A 13,315-nucleotide genomic window follows, 5' to 3' on the forward strand; every position below is an offset into this window, starting at 1 on the left:
CCTCTTATACCCCCTTTTACAAAGCCACATTAGGTTTTTTTGTTGCCAGCTGTGGTGGTATTAGCTCCGACACTCATAGAATTCCTATGAGCATTGGAGGAATACCGCCACGGCCGGCAATAAAAAAGCCTAACATGGCTCCGTAAAAGAGGGGATTATTTAATTAAGAAAAGGCCTTTAAACACTACAAATGGACTCTTGAGGGCAATCCAGCTTCCACTAACCAATATAGCCAATAAGGACTAATGCTGTTTTCTCGGCTATATTCTGTACAAGCTGTAAATTGTCTAATTTTAATTCCTACCAATCATAGAAACCTGATGGCAGATAAAGGCCAAATGGCCCAACCGTTCTGCCCATCCGCAGTAACCATTATCTCTTTCTTTCTCTGAGATATCCCATGTGCCTATCCCACGCCTTCTTGAATTCAAACTAAGATTTATAAAGAGTTTTACCTCATTTAAAATTGTTATTTCTTTAATAAGACATTAACTATTATTTCTGCGGCCCTCACAGTTAAAGTTTAACATCTTTTCCTTTCTCAGAACTGACACATTTCAATCACTATATTGAAAATAAAATCATTTTCCCTACCTTTGTCTGGTGACTTTATTTTTTTCTGTGCTTTTAACTATGTTTTCAGAGCCTTCTTGTCCATTGACTGGTTTTCTCTCTGTCTTCACTTTCTACCTTGCATCCATTTTTGGCATTAACTTAACATTCAATTGTCCATTTTTCTGTTTTCTTTTCAAAATCTACTTTTCCATGTCTTCCCTTCCCTTCCTATCTCTCTCTCCTTCCGCCTCCCCCCCCCCCCCCCAATTTCCATGGTCTGACATCTCTCTCCTTCCCCCCTACCCAGCGTAACATTTCTCTTTCCTTTCCTCCTTTTTGCCCCCTGCAATCTATCTCCCATCCCTTCCTCCTTTCTGGCCCCCCTCCCAGTCCAACATTTCTCCCTCCTTTCCATCATTTCAACATTTTTTTTTCTTCCTCCTGCATGCTTCTCCTCTGGTCCTCCTTCCCTCAACCAAACAACATCTCTCTCTCTCTCCATGAGTCCAACTTTTCACTCTCTGCTCTCTTCCTCCTTCCCCAGTGTAACATTTCTCCTTCCCTCCTTTCTGTCCTCCCCCATCTTGCCCTCTCCATGAATCCAACACTTTCTGCCTTCTGCATACTTTCTCTCTCTGTCCTTGCTTCTTCCCTCAGTGGCATCCCTCCCATCCCAACATGCTTTCTCCCCATGCACCATCTCACCTTCCCCTCCAGTGTGAAGCACCGTTCTGATTCCTGCTGGACCTGGCAGAAAGGGAGGCTGTATTATGAAATTTTTAGTGGTGACATGGCACCTATGAAGCCCCTCGTTCTGATGCCTATGTCGGAATTCAAGAAAGCATGGAACAAGCATGTAGGATATCTAGAGAAGAGGAAGCCATTGTCCCTTTTCCAGTTTAAGTTAGGTCACTGGTGTCAAAGTCCCTCCTCGAGGGCCGCAATCCATTCGGGTTTTCAGGATTTCCCCAATGAATATGCATGAGATCTATTAGCATACACTGAAAGAGTGCATGCAAATAGATATGCATATTCATTGGGGAAATCCTGAAAACCTGACTGGACTGCAGCCCTCGAGCAGGGACTTTGACACCCCTGAGTTAGATGGTATAGAACTTCCATTGTTTCGAGTACTGTTTGCTGTCCTTGTGCTTGAGACAAGCACTACCACTACAGCCCTTCTACGCCCCTCCACAATAGTTCAGCAGATCCATTCCAGACGCTGTGAGCCACGTTGCTGCTGGTGCAGTTTTAATGCCACTGCTGGTACCCCATCACAATGGCAGACTGCAGTGACCTCCCTAACTCTGCTGTATCCAGAGTCAGGTCAGAGAAGCAGGAAGGACAGGAGCAGAAAGCATCAGGCCAAAGAAGGAAGGATTGAAGAAGGAATGAGCTGCTCAGTTAGTGTGCTTTACCACATGTATTTTAGCTTTGTGAATATAGGAAATTATTTGATTTACATCATTTATCAGCAAAGTTGATAGGAACAAAAGTGCCTGCAAAAGGTGCTCTAAAAATGAGCATTATGGCATGTTACTGGCACATTTTTAGTATGTTAGTGCTGCTGTAAACATAGCAGCAACCTCTTGATAAGAGAACAGTGTACATCGGTGGGACAGAACCGAGGAAAGGAGAATAAGCAAAACTATATACCAATGGGAATTTTTAATCATATGAATAAACGGTAGCTGATATAAGGAAGAGAAGGTATGTTCATTACTTTTTCAAATAAATATAGGACTCAAAGATACTACAAAAAACCAAAAACCCTTTGCACAAAAACACTCTAGCACAACACTGGTTGTCACAAAGAATCAGGAAATACTGATAAATACCATAATTGAGAAGCTTAAAGATAAGGGGACCAAGAACATGTCAAATACTAAATGAAAGAGCAACGTGCAAAGTTTAAACATCAATTATGCAGCACCTAATATTTAATAATATCTGTATCACTTTTATACAAATGTTATATTTAATATCCATACAATGTCAAAGATGTAGGTTTCAGAAAGGCAGTTTCTGCAGATGGTATGAAAATATAGAATGGACAAGCACAGGAAGAAAATAAGCAGATTGTAACAGACGAAGCGTGTAATGCAAATTATACCTGAGGAAATACATTCAAAATACAGGGAAATTTATAAAATGAGCATTTTATAATTGCCAGAATGATTCTGGTATTGAACTAGAAATCCACATTCATTCTTTAAAAAGCTGAGGCTAATGGACTAAACTGAGAAGTGAGCATTGTGTTAGTAATCTTTGGCACAGAGTTCACTAATTGCCCAATTTTCCAGCTTTCCTAATGTCTCTAAACATTTCTTCATCTGTCTGTTTGTTCTGTCTCAGTGGATGGTAGTACAGCCCTTCCCTTCACACATGGGATTTCTATAAGGATTCCATGCTATCTGTTTCTTGTAGATTGTTTATTCTGTTTGACCCAATTCCCTCTTTAACATATAGTGCAAACCCCCTCCCCCCACCATTTGATTGACTATGATTCTGACAGGGATAATTTGTATCCTTTACTCGGTTCCCTCCCTTAAGCACCCCTTTCCTTTCACTATTGTTGAAACCTCTCTGTTGAAATTCCCTAAATATCCTTTCAGTAGCATCCTTCAAGGATACAAAACACTGAAACATCCAAGTTTATTTAACATTTGTTATACCAATTATCATAATTCTAAGCGGTGTACAGATTTCATAAAAGAATAGGGTCATACATACAACTGTAATTAGTTGGACATACAAGAGACTAACTGACCTACAGGAAACAGGTTAGGGGGAGAACTCCATTAAATCAACAGGACAGCAAGATGGTTAGGGATAGAACAGTAGGGAGTGGGAATCCTGTCTGAAATAATCCGTTAGAGAAAAAGTTTCATATTTCAAAGGCATCTTTGAATAGAAAGGTCTTCAGTTTCGACTTGAACTGGAGCCACTGTCAGCTCCCTTGTGCCCCCCAACCCTTGTTTTAGTTTACAAGTTGCTCTAACTCATTTTTAAATGTTTGCACCAGTTGCTTCCATCCTGGTTAAGCTGCAGTTCATCCTTTTGGAATAGGACCTCCCTTTCCCAGAATATTGCCAAATTCCTAACAAATCTAAATCCCTCATTCCTGCATCATTGTCTCAACTATGCATTAAGTCTTCAGAGCTCAGCCTGACTCTTGGGTCCTCTGTGTGGAGGAGTGTGTGGCGTAGTGATTGAAGCTACAGCCTCACCACCCTGGGGTTGTGGGTTCAAATCCCGCGCTGCTCCTTGTGACCCTGGGCAAGTCACTTAATCCTTCATAGCCCCAGGTACGTTAGATAGATTGTGAGCCCACCGGGACAGATAGGGAAAATGCTTGAGTACCTGATTTTAAAACTGCTTAGATAACCTTGATAGGCGGTATATAAAAAATCCGAATAAAACTCTCTATTTAACAGCCAACATTTGGCTTCTAGAACCTTCCTCCCACATTTTCCTTTGTCAAACAGACATCAGCAGGGGACTCCCTGTAAACGGATAGAAGCTGTGGCAATTTTAAAAACCCAAAAAACAAAAGAGGTCCACTGTAAAGGTGGTCTAGGATCCGTGGGATACTGGAAATCCTACCCTCTTTTTTTTAGCAGGATCTCAATACTAGAGAATGACATGGGGACAAAATTTTCACAGTTCCCATGGGAACTCATTTTCCCGTCCCCGTGAGATATTTTCCTGTCCCTGCCCCATTCCTACAAGTTCCATCCTTATCTACACAAGCCTCAAACACTTTAAAATCATAAGTGTTCAAGATTTGTGTGGTTAAGGCTGAGCTTACAGGAATGGGGACAGGGACAGCGACAAAACTTGTGGGGATGGGAGGGGAAAATTGAGTTCCTGTGGGGACAGAATGTCCCCGTGTCATTCTCTACTCAATACTGTTAAATGAGAATCCTGAAGATCCTGGTTTTATCTCATTTGGTTCTCAAGGAACTGAATGATCCAATTAGCCAGGAAAGTACAGTAGGTTGGAAGTAAACTACTACAGGGTGCTCAGATCTCCTTCCCGCGTGGTTTTTATCCTCTTGGCAAGGCTGGCAAAACCATTAGACAAAAAGATGGTCACCTAGAGCAGGGTTCTTCATCTGCTGTTCCACGGACTGGTGTCGGTCCGCTGAAAATTCCTGCCAGGTTGTGCAGAGCCGGCGCGAGCCTCCAACAGTAGCTTCCTCCCCTCCGCTCCCAGCAACTCTTAGTACTTGCCTGCAGCAGAGATTCACTTTGGCAGCCTTGGGGCTTTTGCTGAGTCGCGGCTCTCCTCTGATGATGAAACTTCCTCTTTCCTCAGAGGCGGTGTGACCCATCAAAGGACCCAAGACTGCCTAAGTGAATTACTGCTGCAGGCAAGTACTGAGAGCTACTGGTAGGGGAGCAGAGGGAAGGGGAGGAAGCCACTGTTGGAGGCTGGGAAGCTGCTGTATAAAGGGAGAACTGCTATTGGACCTGGAGGGAGGGAGAAGGAGAGATGCTGCTAGGAGTGGAGGAGGGAAAGAGAAGGGAAGAGAGTTACTGTTGGATAGGGGGAGGAAGGAAGGAAGAAGGAAAAAAGGAAGGAAACAGCTGGTAGGGAGATTAGAGGAAGGAAGGGGTCAGTGTGCAATGAAGAGATCAGTTGAGGGAAAGGGGAGAGACAGAGGAATGAGAAAGTAGAGAGAGATTGATGGTGGAAAGGGAGTCAGCAGAGAAATAAGGAAAGAGGGACAAATATGCAAGATCTGGTGTAGGAGAGATAAAAATGAAGAGAGCAGTGAAGCTGGAATGAATCATGTAAAAAGGAGAGAGGGGGCACAGGCTGGATGGAAAGGTGAGAGGGACATAGAAAGAAGGCAGATACAATATGGAAGGGGGAGATGCTAGATTGAAGAGACAGAGAGGGCAGATGCTGGAAGGAAGAGAGTGAAAAGAAGCTGAAAGCAGAAACCAGAGACAACAAAAAGTAGAAAAAAATAATTTTATTTCTATTTTGTGATTAGAATATATCAAATTTGAAATATATATCCTGCTAGAGCTGGTGTTAGACATAACTGGAGACTGCAAAGCCCAGGCAGTGCTTCTTTAGCTTCCAGCTGGCTTAGGACTCTATCTGTCCAGGGGGCAGTTGCCCTAGTTGCACTCCCCTAACACTATTCCTATCATGTGTGACTGCGGTATTCTGTTAGCATGATATTTCTGTGTAGCATTCTGTAATAATTTGGCTTATTCAGTTTTCTTGATAGTAGAGGGGATATATGTGAAGGGGAGGGGTTATACAGAATATTGTTTCTTTTTATACTTTAATAAAATACGTTCAATATAAAATCATAACTGAGGCTTGTGCGGATGGGATCAGATGGTTTGCGGGGACTGAGTTTTGTTTTTGTTTATTTCAGTCTTAGTAGTTTGCTCTCCACAAAATAATTCATTTATTTCCGCCAGTCCATAGGTGTAAAAAGGTTGAAGAACATTGACCTAGAGCAGCTATTAAGAGAGCAAAACAGTAAGTCCTGATAGCTACACAAATTCAAAGAACCATCAGTACCTACTTTAAAAAGTGTAAAATAAAGTCTGATATTTTAAAGCATGATGTCCATTAATATGTGATCGGGATTGTAACGTTCAGTCTTAGAGGAGAGTTGGTGAACGAAGGAGCTGAAAATTAATTTAGGGGGATGTAAAGCTGAAGATTCGCCAAGATCGTCCAATACCTGTGCTCTGGCCATGCCTCTTTGTCTTGGACGGGAGCTCCAGGTTGAAGACAACCCAACAGCTGCAGCCGGCTTTGTTTGTCTTACTAGAACCCACAAAAGGCGCGAGACTCGAGCGCAGCAAACAACTGCTCCAGTTCCGAAGCCGCCGGAACTACATCTCCCAAACCACGTTTCCGCTGTGTCGTCACAGCCTGACGTCGGCAGTACTCCCTCCCCATTGGCTCCCCGGCAGGTCGCGAGTCCTTTAACGCTCGCAGCGCCGAGCCGGCTCTCGTTAATACTGACTGGAGGAGGGGGGAAAAAAAAAACATGGCGAAGACGTACGACTATCTCTTCAAACTCTTGCTGATAGGAGACAGCGGCGTGGGGAAGACCTGTCTGCTGTTCAGGTTCAGCGAGGATGCTTTTAACACCACTTTCATTTCCACTATCGGTGAGTGCGCCGCCCTAAGTGTGTGTGGAGGCTGACAGTGGCTGCTGGGAGGCAACTTTTATTAGCCCGAGCTGGGGAGGCGGGTGATATGGGAAGAGGCCTACTGTAGTGCAAACTAGTGGAGAGCGCACAGTGAGGGAGCGAAAGTTGGGTTTCTCGGTGTTGCCTGGCGATGACAAAAGTCAGAGAGCAGTACTGGCTCCCTCCCTCCCTCTTTTTAGCTCCTTCTAATTCTTTTTTCCGTGCAAGCAAAAAAAAAAAAAAGCTGCTGAAAGGACGATAAATCCTTGATAGCAAGGGAAGAAAGACACGTGGAGGGGAAAATGGGATTTATATATTTTGAAGAAGCGGTGGCATCTATAGTTTTCAGGCATATGTTTCTTTACTGTTATCTGAAAAGTCACTTTTTTTTCTCTGTTATTTGAGTTAAACGTGATTAAACACACTGAGAAGAAAAAGATTCTCCAGGTTAACTTGTTTAAAGGTTTTTTTGCTGGGAAGGTGTTGGCATATTTCAGTAGTTCTGTACCATAATTCTATTTGTGTTTAGATTCTATAAGCTCTCAGTGCAGATCAGAGACAGCAATCCGTTCTTGTAGTGGACAATGTTCTATTGTAGTAGCTTGCTAGAGTAATATGGGGTGGACTTTCTGTTTTGATCTGCCTGGTACCTTTAAATGGCAACACTGGCTACTGTTAAGTATAAAATGCATAACCATTAATCTAGTCGCCTATGAAAATTATTTAATGTATTAACTGCCTATAGGGCTTCTGAGACAGATCTGGAGGCTTAGAAACAAACCCATCTGTAGTTGGGTCTCTACAGTGAAGAGGGAGACTTTCAGTTCCAGAAAAATTCAGCTAGAACTGGGGGTGTCTCCCTCATCCATTCATACTGCCTTAATGATGCTGAAAATGGAAGTTACTTAAGTCAACTGTCTTCATGTCAGGTGAAGAAAAACAGCAACCACAAAGGAGACAGATACCTCTGCAAAAATCACCCACAATGGAAGGCAATATGTTGAGAACTATGGTAGAAAAATCCAAAAAGTGGAAATAGTAATCTTTCCATCATTTCCCCATTACAGATGAGTAAATGGACCTTCAGGAGATGTGTGTTAAATATGACAAGGTTTTGGTAGAGAGCTAATGCCCTAGTGTAGAACTATGAAAGAGATGAGAGAATATTCCATAAAATGAGAGAGGATAAATGAATGTATAGACAGGTGGGATGCTAGTGTTTGACACAGGTGGTGAGTTAAAGATTCTGAACATGAACTAGCAGAGAATAGGTTACTGGGTAGTTGTGTTTGAGAATTATGGGGGCAATGTGTTCAGAAGGCTTGTACCTGAAAATGAGATGAATGGTACATTTTGAATAGGCTGTGTCAGAAAGGTAACTGTAGAAACTGAAATATGAAAGGACTGATAAGCTTGGCTGCAGAGAACTAAATGGCTGCTGTATTTGTGCACTAGCAAAACAAGAAATATAAAGTGATATTGTTCTGTTGTATTAATAATGTCTTGCCTAACTTCTGGAAACTGGGTGATTTGATTTGTGTGACAAGGTTGGGGAAGGGGATCAGTTATTTTTGTTTCTTGAAGAAAGAAATACTTTTTTGAAAGAAGCAAGAAACATCCCAGAAAAGAGCAAGATGTTTATCCTGAGGGAGAAAAAAAATGAAATGACAGACTAAAAAAGTTCCACAAATAGCTAATTAAACTTATTTTCCAGAAAACAGAGGTGTTTGTGCATCTCTATGGTTCCACAAAAATACCTTGTACAACTCTTGAGTGCCCCTTACCCACTTAAAATCTGGTATGGATTGGATGCCAAACTACGTAATTAACTAGTGTTGAGGTTTAAATGTTGTTATGGATTCTCCCTCTTTTACTCTTCCTGAAAAATCATCTTAGATCTCTATATATCTTGAAATTTGGTGTAGGCCAAATGCAACACAAGTGATTTGTTAGCAAATAATTGTGGAATATGTGGATTCCCCAAAATGTATCCTTGTCATAATCCTCTTGAACTCCTAACCTGTAACCTGTTCTGAGCTCGTTGGGGAGGACGGGATATAAAATAAATAAATAAATGTTCTGAAAATTTTGTGTGTGGGTCAACTGGAAAAATAAATGGTAGCTGACCCAATTGCTGAAAACCAGTTAGATGGACCCCTAGTATTCATTTTGCATCTGACCCAAAGAAAACAAACAAAAAAAAAAAACTCTGTGGAATGACGATGTTCCTAAATGGACTTTATTTGAAAGTGTCAAAGTTCCAAAGGTACATGAAATCATCCACATAAAATAATTTCATCCACATAAAAATAAATCATCCACGTAAAAGCCTTAAAGGACCTAGTCCGCTAGGGATACAGGACTCAACACGGTCCGCGTTTCGACAAAAAGTCTTCTTCAGGGGTCCCTGGGGGTCCTATAAAGGTGAGTCCGTGGGAAACAATTGTGTGGTGAGCTGGAAGTGAGACACTGCTTGCATTTGCATCTGACCCACAAACAGAAAATAATGTGGGCAACAGTTTGTGCCCACATCTTCATGAAATATGTGCCATCCATACACTTATCCCTCCATATTCGCTGTGATAGGGCAGTGTTTTTCAACCGCTGTTCCGCGGCACACTAGTGTGCCGCGAGATGTTGCCTGGTGTGCCGTACGGTGCAGACACTGATTAGGCCTCAGGCCGGGTCCCGCACGCGCTCCCATGAGACTCCCCCGGTCCCTGCTGCTGATCAGTTTCGATCTTCTGCTCTGACGCAACCGGAAACAGGAAGTTGCAGCAGAGCAGAAGATTGAACACTGAGCAGCCGCGCGTGCGTGGCTCTTTGGGAAAGCGTGCATGTCGCCGAAAAACAAAACCTACAAACTAAGGTGAGGCGAAGGGAGAGAGCTGGCTAAACAGTAGGATCGATTGGGCAGGCGAGTGGTGGCTGCGGGGACCGTGCGATCGCTCGTGTTCCCGGCTCAAATTGGAAGGAGGGAGTGAAAGGGAAAAGGATTCTGGGCCAAGGGGATGAAGATGGAAAGAAAAACCCACAGCAGGAAAGAAAGGGAAGGACAGGCAGGTGAGCCAGATGCTAGAAGCAGGGGGGGGGAAGAAAGAGGGAAAAAAGCTAGATGGGGTTGAAAAGAAGAGACACACTGGTATGGAAGAGGAAGATAGGGGAAATCTGGACACAGGAAGGTAACAGAAAGAGGGGAAATTATGTGCATGGGGCATAGGGACAGAGACATAAAGGGGACATGCCATGGGGATGGTATATGGACACGGGTGGGGGGGGGGGGGCAATGACAGATACATAGGGGAGATATTAGAAATGGAGAAAATAGGAGCACAGAAGCGAGATGGTTTGTGGGGATGGGACAGGGACCAAGCTCGCAGGCTCCAGTGGCTTGCACAAATTACATTGTAACGTGCCATGAAAATAAGAGGAAGGAAGGTAGATAGGCCACGCGAGAGGAGCTGAAGGGTAGTAGAAAGGAACAGATGGTAAAGGAGGGAGGGAAGGGTGGTGGTGGAAAGGAATAGAACAGACATTGAAGGAGGGTGGAGAGGAACAGACCCCCAAGGGAAATGTGGAAGACAGAGTGGGAAGAAGACAGATGCCAGACTATGCGGGAGCGGAGGGAAGAAGATGGGTGCTAGACCAATTGGGGGGAGGGTAAAGGGAGAGGCACAGTAACAGCAAATGGAAGACGTAGAGAGAAGACACACAGTGGATGGAAGGAATTGAATGAGAAGATGTGGAAAGCAGAAACCAGACAACAAAGGTAGAAAAAAAAATTATATTTATTTATTTATTTTTTGCTTTAGGATAAAATAGTATATTAGTTGTGTTGATAAAAATTTATAAACAAAGCCCTGCCAGCTGAACATCTCTTTCTCTAGTTCAGCAGCAGGAACTTTGATTTATAAGAAAGGAATAAGCTAAATATTACAGTACTAAGGCTTATATGGATGCAGCGGGGACGGTGACGGGGCGGTGAATGGGATGGCAGTGGCGGTGACGGGGCGGTGAAAGGGATGGCGGTGACGGGGCAGTGAAGGGAACGGCTGTTGACGAAGAGCTACGTGTGTGTCTTTCTTCGATTCCAGTCAGAATATCAGCTTTGTGTTCAGCCAAACAGGCCCAGGTTTCGCACTGAATAAAGTATTTTATAATTTTTCACTATTCTGTTTACTTAATATTTCATAATAAAGTAATTATAAAATACTTTCTTTGTGTTTATTTGATTCCTATTCAAGAGAATTACTTTATATATAGTCAATATAGGCACAGAGTTAAATTTTTTAACATTTTCTAATGGTGGTGTGCCTCGTGATTTTTTTCATGAAACAAGTGTGCCTTTGCCCAAAAAAGGTTGGAAAACACTGTGATAGGGGATTAACAGATCTGTGAATACAGAAAGACTGCAAATAACTTTCATATGTTATTCGCTGTTTTCTATTAAAAACCATCATGAATATGGTAAAATCGCAAATAATATGGTGGGAGACCTGGCCTGTTCCTGAAAGAGAGGCAAAACACGGTGAAGAAAGTGCTAGGAATCAGTGATAGTCTCTGTAAATGCTTGGAATCAGCGATTTCTCTACGCAAGCTGATGTAATTTTGGGGGAGGAGCCAGCAAACTAAAAACCGTGAATAATCGAAACCACGATTGCTGAAACCACGAATACAGAGGGAGAAGTATATTAAAAAAATAAAAGCCATGTCTGACTCTTGGATCTCATTCATTTGCCCTAAAACATGTCATATATACCATCTGTCACTTCTCCCTCTGCATTCATAGGGGATGTGGGCAAAACATAGCCGTGAATACCGAAAAATGGCGAATAACTTTTTGCATGTTATTCACGGTTTTTCAGTAAAATAGACCTGAAAAAGATAATAAACCATGAATAGCCCGACCTGCAATTTGCTCCGTACAATGCCGGGAGCAGCGTTTTCCAGTGTGAAACGCTGGGTTCAATGACGGAAAATTAGGGGGCAGAGTCAGCAGCCGAAAAATTGCAAATAAGCGAATCTGCAGATACGGAAAACGCGGATACAGAGGGAGAAGTGTAGATCAAAAATAGCATCAAGAAAGCAAGCATGTTTTTCTCCCTGCCCAGTGGTATCCCTGCCCAGGATGCACTGGGCAGGGATGCCATTTTTGAAGAGGTAGGCCCTTTCAGCAGGAGGGAGTGGGCATCCCTCTTTCCAGCTTTCAAAATAAGGTGCAGAGGAGTTGAAAGGGGGATGGGGTTGTCAGGAAACTATATAGCCAGGTAGGAGGGAGGGTTGTGTCCTTGATCCGGGGAGCAGTTTTATGAGGGGAGCCTGGTCTGGCTCAGCACAGCCCACTACACCACCAGGGTTGGTGTTTTTTGTTTTGTTGGCTTTTTTTTTGTGGGGGACTATTTTTGGAGGGCTATGGGGAGATCATTGGTGGGGCTGAGGGGCATACCATGGAGGCTGGGGGGGTTGGGGAATTTCCTGGGACATGCCCATCTGATTGTGGCTCTAGAACCACAAACAGCTGTTCGGGGCATCCCCTGCCAGCTTCTGCTTTGGAGCTGACAGGGGAAACCCTGATCAGCTGGTCGTGGCTCCAGAGCCATCAGGGGAAGCTGAATCAGCTGAGCCGGCAGCCACTGCTCTCCCCTCTGCTGGCTTGCATGCTGAACTTGGCTCTGGAGCTGACATCAGCTGGGCAGAGGAGGATAACAATGACTGTATGCAGGAGGAGAAGCTGTTCATAGTGATTGCTCCAGGCCAGGCACAGTTCCTCCCCCTTTTACCAGGACTGCTCCACACAAATAGCATTTACATAATTTGCATGCTATTGTGCTGAGCATCACCCAATAAAAGAGAAAATCGCTCCCAACACAGTATAATACCATGTTGTTGGAGCTTTGAGTATCAGGGCCTAAGTGTGGTTAAAATACATGCTCTTAACCTGTGGGAAAAGTGAACAAGGTTCAGATTGCCCATTTTTACACATGCAAATGGCTTTTAAAAGAATGGATATTTTCGAGTTAGGTGTTTGAGAGCCAAGAACTGTATGAAATTGATAGAAAGTGGTAGGGAGACAGGTTGGAAAGTGGAAGGTGTGCACATCATTTTAAAAATTTAAAAATTGCTATTTATTTGGACAAGGTTGTACTAAGTGCTCTTTGTAACTGAAAAATTTCATTAAAAAAGGACTTGACTTCTGACATGATTAAATGGATCATAAATTTCCTTAAATTGAAAATGTGTGTAAGATTGAATTACTAATCTTCAGTCTTAAATCAGTATACTTATTTCTTATATAAACAAAGCCTTGAATCTGTAATAATTTCTATTTATACACACTGTGTAAATATGTGTCTGTATATTTTTAAGATACTGGACAACACACAGTATAGCTTTAGGGGCATTAAGTGACTTACTCAGGGTCACAAGGAGCAGCGTGGGTTTGAACCTGAGGCTGTAGTTTTAACCACTGCGCCACACTCTCCCACACTCCTTAATAAATATTGGAGGCAGTGCATGCAAATCTCTGTTATGAATATTCATTGTGGATATCTTGAAAACCTGACAGGTTTGAGAACCACTGTCCTCA

The 13,315-nt window shown here is 43.0% G+C and overlaps 1 protein-coding gene across 1 annotated transcript in view; it reads left to right on the forward strand.

The window, feature by feature from the left end:
• The first annotated feature begins 6,549 nt into the window (after positions 1 to 6,549).
• Positions 6,550 to 13,315, forward strand: part of RAB8B (RAB8B, member RAS oncogene family) — an 87,652-nt gene continuing 80,886 nt past the window's right edge. Inside the window, exon 1 of the mRNA XM_033920898.1 lies at positions 6,550 to 6,708. Coding sequence (XP_033776789.1) covers positions 6,585 to 6,708 — 124 coding nt within the window. The 5' untranslated portion in view covers positions 6,550 to 6,584. The remainder of the gene's footprint in view (positions 6,709 to 13,315) is intronic.

The sequence above is a fragment of the Geotrypetes seraphini genome, chromosome 14, assembly GCF_902459505.1.
Source record: "Geotrypetes seraphini chromosome 14, aGeoSer1.1, whole genome shotgun sequence".
NCBI lineage: Eukaryota > Metazoa > Chordata > Amphibia > Gymnophiona > Dermophiidae > Geotrypetes > Geotrypetes seraphini.